We start from the raw sequence: 15,259 nt of genomic DNA, 5'->3' as shown, positions 1-15,259 counted from the left end.
TGGCAAACAGATTTTATCTTGCAGACATCTTAGATCAATTGGTAGTGACGGCCTGAGGCCCAGAGTCAAGCACAGTAAGACTGTTCAGCAGAAAGCATCATATTGATTAGTAATGTCTGCCATGAGTGTGGCAGTAGAAAGAGGCGACTATAGAACTACCAAGTATTTATTGTCTCATGTCCAAGACAGGCTGTTGTTGACTGTTATTTTTATTATTAATATAAATAGAGCAACATGCTTGTAAGTTTCTAATTTTAACTTCTACTTTGATATCTAGTTCTCTGATTCCCCTCTTAGGAGTTTTTCTTGACAGTCTGTTTGTTGATGACACCCTAGACAATGCATGTGAAAATCATTCTGTATGGTTACAACTGAAAACTTTTCTTCACTATTACAGGAAGGGGCTAGAGTGACACTGGAAGGAACAGCCTCTGTCCGACTATCTACTAGGAGGGACAGGTCAGTCACGGTTATTCCCTTCAAAGTAGTCATCCTGGGACACAGACACCATTGTTGCTCGGAGCCATTCAAGCACCATCTCAAGAGTGGCAATTATTCATCCTTTGAGGGTGGGTTTACTTTTTGGAAAATGTGCAAAGGCACTGTGTTGCTGAGATGGGTGAGCAAGTCTGGTGGCTCGGGGTGGGGTGGGGCAGGAAGGGTAAGTGGTTAGCAGTGAGGTGTGACAGGTGTGCTGCCCTCAAATCCATCCCCAAACAGTGCTCTAAAAAGTCTGACACAAAGACAGCGTCCCTGAAGCCAGTGTAGAGACTCCAAGGAGCTGACTCTGACCCACAGTGAAGGCTTCGGGTGGAGGGGAGTGGGGACGAAGGGTGGGCATAGGGGATCTTGGCATGTGATTATCCTGCAGCCCAATTATGGTCCCCACATCAGCCATAGAAGAGTCAACAGCCTGTGGTGATGGAAAGTGAGGAACTGACTGGGTCCCCATCTGTTTTTCTCAGGGTCTCTGTTTCCTCACCTACGACATGATAAAATGAGCTTTTTAAATTACATTTAAGATCTAGACCCTGTGCTTCCTGGGTATTAAGGGTAACCAAAGACAAGAATACCAGAAAGTTCTACGGATCCGATTAGACTCCAACACACATTTATGGAGACCCACCCTGTGACATAGGTGTGTTCCACCTTAATGGAAAGGTTACTCATTCAAGTGTCCAAGTGCCTGGCTAGATATTCGGGGTGATGAGATGAAGCAGTAAGGGGGCTCTGGACTCATACTGGGCAGAGATGGGGCCTCCTCACTGCTGCTCAGGAAGCTTCTGAGAGCAGACGCACCTTGCAGGTTGTACCTGGGGACAGGCACAGGAGCTACAGGCTACCCCACAGATCCTTAGGGAAGCACCAGATCACAGGCAGCTGGCAGCACTTCTTTCCTGTCCTGCACCCCTCCCCCCAAATGGAAGTGGTCCCTGGACATGCTCAAGAGCGGGGCTCGCACGAGCTGGATGGGCTGGTCTCTGCCTGCTCACCTCCCGATGCCCTCCCTAACGACACCACTCAGCGAGGCCTGGTGCCTCCCTCCCACTTCTCCCAGCATCTGCCTGGTTTGCTCCGGCAGTCCAGCCAACGCACTTTCTCCCCCAACTCGGGCCCTGGAGGACGTGCTTCCAGGGAGCCTGTCTGACAAATCCACCAGCTCTGCTGATCTCCCTTAGGCTCGGGTACCTGCATTTCCTCTGGCCCGGTCAGACTTGACCGGCCACTGACCCGAGGACTTGCCTGGTCCTGGCATCTGTGTGTGCCCTGGGCCTTGGATCCTCATAGGATCCTGACTCAAGCTGAGTCAGCTGCAGATCATTCTAGGGCCCCCTGAATGCCGAGCTTCCCTTCCTGCCTCTGCTGTCCTTACCCTTGGCACTGACAATCGCGTTATGAATGGATTTGTTGGTTTCAGGACACAATGAGGAGTGTGGGGTGTGGAGAGAAGGACAAAGTGCCTGAGGAGGTGTGGTCCCTGTCCGTGAGGAACCGTGGCCGACCGAACGTGCGAGAACACAGGGTATATGCATGGGGCACAGGGCGACATGCACGGCTGCTTAAAATAGGTGGTGTCTCTTTTACGATCTTGCTAGGTTATTTTTAAAACGTTAATTAAGCCGTCTTTGGTAAACTTGATTTCATAAAGGTAAGCCCTTTCACAAAACAGGTTTGTGCCTGGATCAAGTTTGTGTTAAATGATTGGTAAAGGTCAATACCAATTAGGAAGTAAGGCTTTAGCATCAACGAACAAAGAGCTTCGTTTAAAAGAAATTATGCCGCTCTGGCTGTAAAAAGCACAGTTACAGGGTTTCCTGTGGCCTTTTCCTTCTTTCTGGAAAGTGCATGATGGAGGGACGGGAACCGGTAGGTGCAGGGGACCTGAGCTTCCTTGGGCCACACCCTTGTCACCCTACTTCCTTGACAAATGCGATGCCTGACGGGTCTGAGCTGAATAGGGGCTCCTTCCCTCTTATTCATTCTGCCAGGTACACATAGTCTCTACCTATCTGCACACAGGACTTCCTACAGACATCGGCGCTGGGCGTGTGGGGAAGCTCTCCTACCCAGGCAGCCACGGACACTCGAGAGGAGGACACAGGGAAGACCTCGGGGGAGCAGCAGGCCCTGCAGCTCTCCCCGCCAAGCACCCGGGCGCTGCAGGATCACAGACGCCCAGCCCCGTCCAGCCCCTCCCCTCCTCCAGCCCCACAGTGAGCAGCTACTCACTGGCGAGAATGACCATGTCCATGCCCCAGAAGATGCTCATAATCCAGCCCACCATGACGATGGCCGTGAGGATCTGAATGAGGGCGGCCGCGATGTTCAGCCAGAAGACGCAGCACACGTGCCTGTCCGGGAGGTCCGTGCGGGCTCCACACAGCACCGTGAAGGCCGAGACAAAGGTCCCTGGGAGAGGCCGAGGGAACACTGCATGAGGGCCCTGGGAGACGGCAGCATGTGGGCTCATCCCTGCCTGGGGCCCAGCTGCCCACCCTCCCGGAGCGCGGAGAGGAGGAGCTGGTGGCCGGCACCTTCCCGCTCACACCTCGCCCGCCTCTTGTCCCCACAGGGAGGCCAATGTATCACCTGGAGGAGGCTTGGCAGAGGCTGCCAAGGGGCCTTTGGGAGAACACAGATGTCACATGACAAATGGTCCCCGCCATTAAGGAGCAACAGTACAGCCACCTTCAAGGACAACAGACAGCAAGGGGAGAGGGCACCAACCTTGGGTGGCAAAGCTTCAGAGGTAAGAGCCAGTGTCCCTAGGTAACATGGAAGCCCCCAGGAGGTAAAGTCAGGAAATGACACCCCCACACACACACCACCAGCACACACCCTGATCACTCAGGACAGGAGCTGAGGCCCCCGGCACCTGCAGTGTGGAGAGAGAGCACGTGAGGGCAGATCTCCTGGAACCCTTCACTGATGGGGTTCCCCCAGACACGCAGACCTGCAAGGGGAGGGACAGCGAGCCTGACATGTATTGTGTAGACGCAAGGAGTGGTGTAATATGGCGGGTGTGTCCAGGCAAAGGCTGTTCTGTCCAAAGAACTGACAGTCCAGCCAGAGGTGCAGAGCGGGAATGAGATGTCAGAGGTTAGAGAAGAAAATGAGGTGTAGATGCCCGGATATGGTGGGGTCCACTCTTTCAGAAAGTTCATGGGAGAAACTTAAGCTTCTTTATCAGCTGAGGAAAAGCTGCTGATGCAGGGGAAAGGATGAGGATATAAGCAGATGGGGGAGAAGTGAATGTCAAGGTCTTAATAAGATGAGAAGGTGAGGGGCAAATGAAATACGTCAGTTTTGTGCAACTGGTTTGTGCATCGGAATTCTCAAACTGAATTCCCAAAATGCAGATTCCAGGGCCCCACCTCCAGGCCACCAATCCCAGGGACGGATCCAGGAATTGCTTATTTAAAAATGAAAGAAACGTTCCTCCAGCTTATTCAGGTTTGGGAATCCTTCTCTGAGAAGTAGAGAGCTTGGCTTCATAGACACAGAGCCAAAAAACCACAAAACCTAGAGGAAATGAGCCCATGATTCTGGCCTTTCATTCTGTCCTTCCGTGTCCCCCACATGACTCAGTGCTGCACTGGGGTGGTGATTCTCTGCGGCAGAGGCAGGGGCACTGGGCCCTGGACTAAGGTGCCTGGGGGCACCAAAGCCCGGCCAACACTGATTGGCACAAAGGAAAATGATCGCAATAATCTTTACTCTCAAGCACCCAAATAAGAGTGTCATAAGACTCTTATATGGGAACTGGAAGAGAAGCAGCCAGAAGTGGGTTGGCACAGTCTCCCACCAGGAGACAGGGCAGCACTGCTTCTGAGACACAGGATCTGGGGGCTGGAAATGTCCTTTACCAGTCCCATCCGGTTCAGCTTTTCGCATGACTCACATGCGAGCTGTGGAAGGCGCTGGGGTGGAGATGGGATCCCCAGGTTTCTTGGAACTCAGGGGGAGAGGGCAGAGCTGTCTTTTGAAGCAGCTGCTCCTGACAAAATGTGCTCCCCTGGGATGAAGGCCAGTGAGGCAAGTCAGACCCTAGATGTCACCTGCATCTGGCTCTGCAGTCATTAAAATGTGCTGCTGGTCAATGGCCAGGACTGACACCAGGACACCCTCCATCACTCCTCCAGGGAGGACTGGGCGAGCCCTCCTACGGGCACAACCCTGAATGAGAGCGTTGGGGGCCAGGTAGGAAATGTAAGGGAAGGCTTGGCACAGACTTCACAGCCATTTGGAAGGACAAGTCACAACCTATGAAACAGGTCCCACGGCCAACTGCTGTCATATCAGAGCCAGAATGAGATGAATGAGAGATCACATTCAGAGTCGAACTCAGCCTTATGAAGCCTCAATTCTCAATCTTTGGGCAGCATAAGAAGCAATGGAGATTGTGCTGACAATACACCCAGCTACCCGGAAGGGATCTGAGGATTGAGGAGCTCGGGGAAAGGCAGCAGGGTAGACGTGTTCAGAAGGATAAGGGGGCTAACAAGTGAGACCTCAGTGGGGAACAGGCAGTCACTACCACGGCCAAGGGGTGGGCCTTGGATTTTCCAACTGAAAAGGCTACGTGGCATAAAGAAGGGAGGACAGGGAGCCCCCGTGGCTGCCACAAACAAATCTGTCATCCCTGCCTTCTGTGGACAGAGGAAATGAGACCAGCTCCTTCCCACTGTGACATCAGGCTGGTTATCCTGCTGGAGGCTCGGTTGGCTGGAGCTGATAATTAATTTCCATGGCGCGGGGCCTCCCTGTGCTTGTTAGCGATCTCCACTGCCCTCAACCTCCCCTGCCAGATACCTGACAAACTCTAAGATGTACTCCCGGCCCTGGACAGACCGTGAGGGCCTGGGGAGCTGCAGAACAGAACTGCAGGTCTCTCTCTGAGTGCATCCCCGGGAGGCCCCGGCAACTCCCCAGGACATTGAGCCTGCGCAGAAATGTAACCACATGGAATTTCTTGGTTCCCCAGTGCTAAGCCTGTCACAACAGATTCCGGGCTTCCTTTCAATGCCAGAGGGTGAACTGAGGAAGTGGGATGGGACAGGGAGAGGATGTGTAACGGGCAGGGCAGGGGAGTCCGAGCCAGGGCTGAGGCCCTTCAGGTGGGAAGATGGGCAAGGACAGCAGCGATGACATTTGTTAGAGGAGATAACACACCTGTCTGCTTAGACTTTGCAACCTGACAAGAGGAAATTTCCACGGATGGGTGGACACTGAGATGAACACAGGGAGGGGCTCTGCCCAAGGTCACAGCTGCCAGGCAGCCTTTTGGAGATCACTGCAGTGAAAACCTGCAGCACGATGAACCCCAAAGGCACTCCTCTGGGGACGGCGGCTGCAGCAATGGAGACCGGGGAGCCTGAGTCCTGCACCCCATCTTGTCTCAGTGGGTGTCCTTCATTCTCGGGCGCTTGGCTGACCCTCTTTCAGTCTCCCGCATAATAAATAACATTTATGAAGCATCTACCATGTGCTCGACACTGAGCTTGTTGAAGGTGAGTGACTCTCCTTATTGATTCAAGTGTGGGGACAAATCTGCCTGGGCCCACAGCACCCAAGTGTGTGTGAGGCCAAGTGTGCCAGGCACCAGGGGTCGCTCATCACTGGGAGTGCTGGGGGGAGCATCCCCAAGCTGTGGCCACACACACTGGGCACGTGGGAGGACAGTGCCACCCTGCAGCCTGCCCTGGAGCCCTCGGCAGCCAAGGCCTGTGGGTCGTGGTGGGACTTTTCCAATCATGCCACCGAGGCCTGGAGGCCTGCATTCCTGGGTACAAAGTTGCCTCTTCCTTAAAATCATACCCGATTCTTTTCGTCCATTCATTTTTCCCATGTTTTCGGGTAGCCTTCCTGCAGTACCTGCAGGGTGCCAAGAACTTGGCTAAATCCATGTGGACCCCGACAAAAAGGAGGAGCCCGGCCCTCAGGAATCGCCCGTGGTCGTGAGAGAGACAGATCAGGCACAGAACACACCGCTGTGTAGTCAGTCCTCCTGGAGGTGGCAGAGGCAAGATAACACTGTGGTTACAGAGGTGGGCTCTGGCGTCAGAAGGCCGGGGCCCGAATTCAGCGGCACCACCCAGAGGCCCTGAGACCTGGACAAGTGACATACTTCTTTAGGCCTCAGTGTCCCCATCCTGCTGCATAGGGTGGATGTGAGGACTCAGTTAGTACGTGTCATACTTAGAACACAGTGTGCACTGAATAAGGGATGTATGGGAGCTTAAGGACGGCCCTTCCCCAGGCTTTGGAGGCGGGTGGTCAGGAAAGTGTCCCCAGGAGGCAACCCTGGAATAGAACCCTGGCGAATGAGGTCTCAGTCACCATGAAGATGAGAACGAAACTGAAGATCTCAATGACTCCTGCTCTCCCAGTGGCTTGTAGCCGAAGGCACCAGTCTTCACCCTTTTTAAAACATGTGCTGTAATTGCTAAGTTCACTATGTCCGCCTCGTAAAGCCAGAGACTCTGTACTCATCCGTGTGCCGCGATGTTATACAGCCAGTAAGAGCGGTAGGTAGGATGACTGCGCAGCACGTCAGGCAAGTGCGTTCAGTGAAATTACAAAAACAGTACGCATACTGTGCCGGGGACGCCTTAAAAATATTTATGTACGTGGACAAAGACCGGAATGTGTGAAGCCAAAGAAAAATTGCTGTGCCGGGCAGAAGGATAGGTAGTTTTCTCTCTTTTCTCAAAAATAAATTCTCTTTTCAGTTAAAAAAGAAGAAGTTTCAGGCACCTGTCAAGATCCAGTTGTGCAAGACTGTCCATCGAACAGCTTCTTACTGTCCACAGAGAAAGCCAGGTAGCAGTCAAGCCAACTAGAGGACAGATGGCAGGCAGACATCTGATACAGGAAACACATGATGCCTTGTGACTATGCTGGGGTGTGACAAAAGCCTCTGAACTCCCAGGAGTGTCTCTGGAATGCAGCCCCCAATCCTAGAATCATTCCCAGTTAAGAAGGCAAAGGGCCCACCTCTTGGAGGTGGAATGAGGGTTCTTCTTTGAAAGCCAGGAAAGGACTCCAGTCCCAAGAGACTTTGAGAAGCCACTGTGGATTCATTCAGGTGGCCACAGGATGACAGCAGTGGAAAAGGAGGTGGTTCAGCTGAGCTGCTCCCCAGCCTCCCAGAGCACCATGGAGGAAGAAGGGAAGGCGGAAGGAGCCCTGTGTGGGGCTTGTGCTCAGGTGCTCCCTGGCTGGCTAGGGATTCCCACAGGCCTGGCAGACACATCCGCTCCTTCCTGGAGCCGTGCCCTGTGGGATGGCCTGTGTGTGTGCGCCTGTGCCAGGGCTCATGGGATTAGGCTCAGGATGGCTTTCTGCAAGTGGGGCTGACCTTGTTGCTCAGGCCACGCAGACATACCACACTTGCAGGAAGGGCTTGCCCATTGTGTTCTTTATTTTGGAAACAACCAACTCAAACAGGCTTAAATAACAAAGGGATCCACTGATTCACATAACTGGAAAATCCAGAAAGGTATTACAGGGCAGTGGTTAGGGGTGTGGGCTCTAGGGTCAGACTGCTGAGTGTAAATCCTGACTTTACCGTTTCCTGGCTACGTGAACTTGGGCAAATTACTTTGCCTGTCTCCTTATGAAAAAGTTTTAGATCTACTTTCTCATCTGTACGATAGGGGCTCTGTGCAAGGTTTAATGGAGACTATGCTTTTAAAGTGCCTGGAATATACTAAGAGCTTAATCACTGTTTGCTCTTTTGGTTATTAATAGGAATTCAGGACTGGTTTGATTCCATGGCTAAAACTGAACAAGAACCCAACATCTTCCGTCTCTCCGCTCTGTCTCCCATGCTGTCAGCTTTATTGCAAGACCAGGTTCCCCCATGGTGACAAAATGATTGCAGCAGCTCCAGGTATCACGTCCACATACCACTTGTCCAGAGGAGGCAGAACATTTATTTTCTGTGTCAGCTTTCCAAGCAGGAGTCTTGAGATTTACCCAAAGAGTGCTGCTTAGGTTCCATGCCTACCCTTGAACCAACAATTTGGCAAAGTAAATGTAACATGCTTATTGGCTTAAGCAATTGGGCCCACCCCTGGATCTAGAATTGGGGTCATCCTCTACAATGCTTAGGCAGCATGGAGGAGGCGTGAACGCCCAAGTGAAAATCTGAGTTTTGGGGTGAAATGATGCTGGGTAAGTGCGAGGTTCACTAACAGGAGAAATGCATTACAAAATCAAGCAGAGAAAAATGATCAATTGGACCATCTTTTTCCCAAATGGAAGTGTGGTGGTTTTAAAAGGTGGCCCCAAGATTTTAGACATTCTTCCCTCAAGAGGTGGGGACCGTATCCCTCCCTTTTACACTGCTCTGTGACTGACCAGCAGGATACAGCAGGAGCAGCACTGGGCTAGTTTCCCGGCTCAGGTCTTAACAAACAGGTGGCTTTCGTGTCCTGAATCTTTAGCTGCTCAGTCTTAAACCCAGCACCATACTATTAGGTTGGTACAAAAGTAATTATGGTTTCAAAGGTTTAAAATAATGGCAAAAACTGCAATTACTTTTGCACCAACCTAATATAAGGAAGCCCAAACTAGCCCACTTGAGAAACCATGCGGAGAGAGGGCTGGTGTAGGCACGCCAGCCAACAGCCAGGTGAGGTCCCAGCTGAGGGCCAGTGTCAGCCACCAGACATAAGAGCGAGATTGTCACCACATGGTTCTAGTCCCCAGCTGGCACCCTGGGGTCTCTGAGTTGATGGGGCAGAGACAAGATATCGCCAATGTGTCCTCCTGTCCCAATTCCTGACCCACAGAACCAAGGAGCATACCAAAATGTTTTTTTATTTTTCACACCACTAAATTTTGGGACTGTTTGCTGGACAGCAGTAGATAACTGGAACAGGGGCATTACCAGGCAATGGTGGGGGAGGAAGGGTAGCAGGAAGTGGGCTGTGCTGTTTGATCCTCACAACAATCATTTAGCATCTGAATAGAGTCCTGGAGCGCCTGTTCACTCGCAATCCCCTAACAGTCTTGCCCACACCGAGCTAGGAAAACCAGGCATCAGGGATCATTAGGATAACAGTGCACTGGAGCAATGCTGCTGGAAGTTCTCATTATTATCGAAAGATACGGACCACATATGAAACAGTTTTTGACCCACACAACTAGAGGCAGCAACCTGGGACAAGAGAGGCTTTTGTGTCCTGTAGCTGGGCCCCTCTGACTCCTGTACCTGCTGCACATAAAGCCGGACACTCTTGCTATTCTGTGACCAACCCCCTATCCCACTGAACTGGACACTCTGGCCTCCCCTCCCAACCCCCTATCCCACTGAAAGATGAGCCAGAGGCAAAAGGAGGGCTATGGTGGACCACAGGGCTGAGAGAGGGAAAAAGAGAGGAAGGGAGCCACGCGGAGGGGCTCCCAGAGGACCTTTCTGGGTGGAGAGGGATGAACTAATAAGCCACTAAGGAGGGAAAATAGAGAACTGCTTTTACTGTCCTTTGAGCTGGACAAGTGTGCTTGATTGTCTACGAAAAGGCACCTTCCCAACATTCTAATGGTCACAGGTGTAACCGTTATTATCGGTATCGATCTGTAATGTATTGAGCACTCATTAGAGATTAGCATTTCACTACCTCACTTCACCTCATTCCCACAACAAGCCCATGTCTTTATCCTCATTTAACCGACAAGAATAGACCCAGAATGAATTGTGCGCTGACCAACTGTCGTAGATTGCAGACATGGCCCCAGTTCCCCCACTCCCCACACCCATGCCCTTAGCAATGTGAATTTGCAACTCCTCCCATTGAGAGGTAAAGTCTGTTTCCCAACCTTTGAATGCAGGCTGGCCTTGTGACTTTCATGGGCCAACATAACCTGGTAGATGTGGCACTGTGCCTGTTCCGGGCCCAAGCCACAAAGGCCACTCATGCGTTTGCTTGCTTGAGTAGAGCTCTGTCTAGCCACCATGTGAACAAACCAAGCTAGCCTGTTGGAGGATGAGGCCACCTGGGGAGAGGCCCCAGCCATCCAGCTAAGAACAACCAAGCTTTGCCCTGCCCCTCCCAAGTCCAGCCCAAATTGCAACCCATGGAGTGTGGACTAAATCAATGGCTGTTGTTTTAAGACACTAAGTTTTGGGGAGGCTTGTTATGCAGCAAAAGCTAACTGAGACACCAACTGTGCCTGTTTTCACAAACCTGGTGAACGCCAAGAAAGGGCAGTGAGAGGCCTGAGGCCCAGGGCCCCTCAGCTCCGTCAGAGAACAAGAGGAGGGCAGTGAACTTGGGCATCTCCCAGCAAGCCTATCCCGAGAGAGCCTTTTCAGAAAATAAGAGCCAAACTAAGTAGTCGGGCTTCGCGTGGAGTATCCTTCAGAAGGGACCGACTCTAGGATAGCACTTCAGGGACCGCTTGATGATTTCTTCAAGGAGCAAAGAGCAGAATGGTTTTGTTAAGCCTCCTTTTTAATGGCAAATTTATTTCAGGAAAGGACCAAGAATCCAGAGCAGCTGTCCTGATGGAAGCCGGGAACGTTGGTGCCAACATGGCTGCAGGGTGACTAGTCGAAGGGGCCCCTGGAGGAGGGGATGTGGAAGCTGTGATGCCCGACGGGGGACACACATGAGTGAGGAAGGAGGGACAGGAGCTGGTGGGCTGCAGTTAGAAATGGAAAAATGGCAGATTTCAGGGACCCCCAGAGAAACCTCAGCGGCTGGGAGTGGGGCAAGTTACACAGTTCTACTCAGGAGCCTGAACAGTAAGTCCAGGTGATGGCTGTGCCTGAGCCATCATAGCTTCTCAGTGACCAGAGAGGGTCAGGCCAGGCCCAGCACTGGAAGAAACTGGCTAACAGGGTGGCGCTCCCAGCCTCCTACCTGCCCGCCTCTTCTCAGCCGATTTTACTAGTTTCCTGTTCTCCCCACCCACTGACTAGCTGTCTGTCTTCCTCCACCATCTTCTATGCTTCTTCTTACTCCCTCGCACTGTACAGCCCGCCCCAGTGCTCCAGCTCGGAGCCCAGGTGGTTCCACACCAGCCCACACTCCACCCTCGGCCTCCCGGGGCCACAGAGCACCCCGCAGTGCTATTTGCCTCTAGATCTGTTCTCTCACTATCGCGCAAGCCCTTTGTGGGTCCAGCCTTCTCTGGTCCATTTTTGAGGCCTCTACATGGCCTACAAGAATAATTGGCTCAGAGAAGGTACTCAGGTATCTAATGAATGTGAATTTACTAGACTCACTCATGTGCTCATCACAGGGAGGACAACTCTTGGGTGGAGAGTGGTCCCAAGAAGAAGTTACACTCCGTCCCTCGCACAAGGTATGAGCCCTTTGAGGCGGTGCAGCTGAGAGGTAAGAATGCCAACTCTGAACCCAGCCTGCTTGGGTCTGAGCCAGCCCTGCCACTTGCCACCTGTGTGACCTTGGACAAGTCACTTAACCTCTCTGTGCCTCGGTTTCCTCGTCTGAGAATGACAGCAATAACCTCTATCTTTGTGATGCCCTGAACATTACAGAAGGAGTAGGTGCTTAGAACAGTACAGGGCACCCAGTAAGGATGGTGGAAGTGCTTCAGCTATTGTTACACTAGCAATAGGCTTTGCCTTTTGCTCCCCTTTATATTCCAGGCACCAGTGCAATGCCTACATGGCAGACCTTTAGTGAGGGTTTATTAAATGGACAGATCACCACAGAGGTATCAGCTAAGGCCCAAAGATCTATGTGTCCTTTTCTCAGGTGTCACCTGGTTGACCTTGAGTGGACTGTGTACTTTTCGGGGGCAAGCCCCCGTGTTTGGGTTATTTTGTAAGCACATCTCCACCATGGGGCCCCTGCAGTCCCCACCCCCCTACCCTCACCCATTCCTGTGATATGTACATAGCAGCATAGCAATGTGGCGCCCACAAGGACAACCATAGGTGATAAGCAATGGTCAGCCCTTCCTGGTCCCTGCAGATGAGGGCTGAGCCGAGGTCCCACGGAGACAGACTGCCTGCACATCCTCTAAACGTCTGGGCTGCTTAGGAAAGGCCACGTGGTAAAGGGAAGTGGACTCACATCCTGGCTTCCAGCCCTACTCGGGCACTTACCACTGCAAGACCTCGGCCATCACTTCCCCTCTCTGAGCATCCTGCCCCCCCCCATGGTTGTTATTATTGATGACATTGTATTGGCACCCAGCAGAATTCAATCCCCAGGATTTGGGGGCTGGGCACCACTTTGCCTTCTGAAAATGAAAATGACCCAGCTTCTCGAGGGCTGTGCAGTCCAGGAAGTAGCTTCCCACCCCACCCACAGGCTTGAGTGGTCCCAAGGGGAAGGGGACAGGAAAGGGACAGGAGCCCTCAGGGGACAGCCTGACAAGAGACCAAAACTCTCTGGAGAAGGAGCTACATAAGCAGCATGAGTACTCGGTGTCCCAGACCAACCCACGCCCCCAAAGTGGACACAAACAGTCCTGAACACAAATCAGGAGAAAGATCCCCAAAGGGTTTAGGAGCCAGACCTCTCCCCGCAGTGAAATGTCAGAAACATTTCCAGATACGTGAGCAATCATTTCACACAGACATAGCCTCAAAGCACGTGCAGTCATTTCCGAAATGCTGTGACTGTTTGACACACACGCTGACAGAGCATTAGCCCTGCAGGAGCAGCCGCCTGGACCCACATCAGGAGGCAGACTCATGGATTTTGGTCACAGCGCACCCTGCTTTCACAGAAGTCAGAATACTCGGCTTAGTCACCCACTTCATTCACCTTCCTTGCCTACAAATTGGCTGTTTCAGAAATGAATGAATTTCACCTGCCTTGGGTGAGTTTTTTGGGAATGATTTAAAATTTTCAAAAGAATGTGCTGCTGACCCTGAGAGCAGATCTCCTGGGGTGGGAGAGTGGGGGTGGCTCAGCTGGTTGTCCCAACAGCACCCTGCAAGGACCCATGACACTCGGGATAAGAGGATCACCCATAATCATCTGTCTCGTGTTGTGAACTGTCATTTTCCAGTCATCTCCTCCAAGGTGACGGTGTTCAAAGGCAGAGCACACAGGTGCTCGTTAAAATGCAGTCCTGTCCCCTTCTGTCCCCTTCCTCGCGCTTTGCCCACGAGGATGGGTCCCCAGGAGGCTGAGATGGGGGACAGCAGCTGCCAGCGTCAGCATCACCTACCTCACCTCTAAAGGTGAGATAGGAGTAGAATCAGGCCTCCCCTGCCCTTCTCAGCTCAGCATGTCACCTGCTGGAGTGCCCCAGGCCAGCTCCACAGGGCTCGAAGAAACAGGTGCAAAAGCAGAGGTTTCCGGCATTCATGCCACACACCCTGGGGAATGCCAGGCATGCCGACCAAGGTTCTGGGGACATCAGCAGGTATATATACTGTAACTGGCTTATGTGCCAACCAGAGTTGGTTATTTGTTACCTTATATCGATATTTACAATTAACTGCAGGCTCAGGTCATTATCGAGACTGGTAGATGAACCTTGTTTTTATGCTTTGTTTCCAAGGATAACCAGTCGGAAGGTCCAGCAAAGGAACACAGCTACACATAGCTGATATCTCCTAGGATGCTTTGGGCTGGAAGTGACACAAAGCCAACTCAAACTAGCTTAAGTGATCGGAAGTATTTATTATCTCAAATAACAGGAACTCCAAAGGTAGTTCAGAGCTTGGCTAATTGAGCAGTTCAGGCCCTTGGCTCTTTCCATCTCTTAGCGTTGACTTCAACCTCAGGCTGGTACCCAGAAGGCTGCAGCGGTTCCAGGACGCTCAATCTATACGTAACAATGTCTGGAAAAATAGAGATAGCTTCTTCCTGTGGCCCCTTTTTAGGCCTGAGGAAACAGTTCCCTGATGAATGATCATTGGGTCACCTGTCATTGCTGAACCAGCCACCCACAAGAGGGATGGAGTTCCAAGACAGGCTTGGACTAATCGTGGTGGTGGAAAGGGTGCCGGGAGTCAACATTGCTGCCCGCCACACACAGCCCTTACCAGGGAGCAGTGCCCCTCTCTTCTCTACCTCTGGGCACACCCCCTCCCAGGCAACCACATGCCCCAAACCAACCCTGGAGGCCACTCTGATGAAATGTCACAGCTAGACATCTAGAGCCCCTTAGAACAATCACTGCCTTTTAAAAATGCCCTACGCAGCTTCCATCAATAGATGAATAGATGAGAAAAATGTGGTGTTCACATGAAATAGAGTACTACTCAGCCAAGTTAGCAGGGACCGGGGGAGGGACAGTGGGGAGTTATTGTTTAATGGGGACAGAGTTTCAGTTTGGGGTCATGGAAGGTTCTGGAGATGGATGCTGGTTGCACAACATTGTGAATATACTTAATGCCGTGAGGTATACGCTTAAAAAGTTAATATGGTCAATTTTACGCTACATATATTTTACCAGTAAGAAAGATGACCTGTGACGTCTACTAACTGACTAGTCATTGCCAACCTTAGTGACAGGTGAGTCTTTACCTGGGAAATAACCTCGGGGCAGCAGCCGCTTGGGCGCCTTGGTCTTATGTCATTCTCTCCATGACATAATCTCATCATGGCTTTGTAAATACAGGAAGGATCCCTTTTTCTCCTCAGACTTGAGTGCCAAGCTGATTCATGAGGTCCAGCCCATAGGGAGGTAGTGTGTGAACGCCAACATTAGGGCTCTGGGCCCCACTACGGGCATACATAGCCAGGGAACCCAGCACACACATCCTGCCCACCCCTGGTTCCCAGGACCAGCTCTGTGCCTCCCTCCACTCCTACAG

At 51.9% G+C, this 15,259-nt stretch overlaps 1 protein-coding gene across 1 annotated transcript in view; it reads right to left on the bottom strand.

Moving 5' to 3' along the window:
• The window catches only part of STUM (stum, mechanosensory transduction mediator homolog), a 50,253-nt gene that overhangs the window by 8,467 nt on the left and 26,527 nt on the right, over positions 1-15,259 (bottom strand). The window contains exon 2 of the mRNA XM_081039477.1: positions 2,731-2,910. Within this exon, the coding sequence (XP_080895603.1) occupies positions 2,731-2,910 (180 nt within the window). The remainder of the gene's footprint in view (positions 1-2,730; positions 2,911-15,259) is intronic.

The sequence above is a fragment of the Rhinolophus hipposideros genome (assembly GCF_964194185.1).
Source record: "Rhinolophus hipposideros genome assembly, chromosome: 26".
NCBI lineage: Eukaryota > Metazoa > Chordata > Mammalia > Chiroptera > Rhinolophidae > Rhinolophus > Rhinolophus hipposideros.
This window is presented reverse-complemented; position numbering and strand designations above follow the sequence as displayed.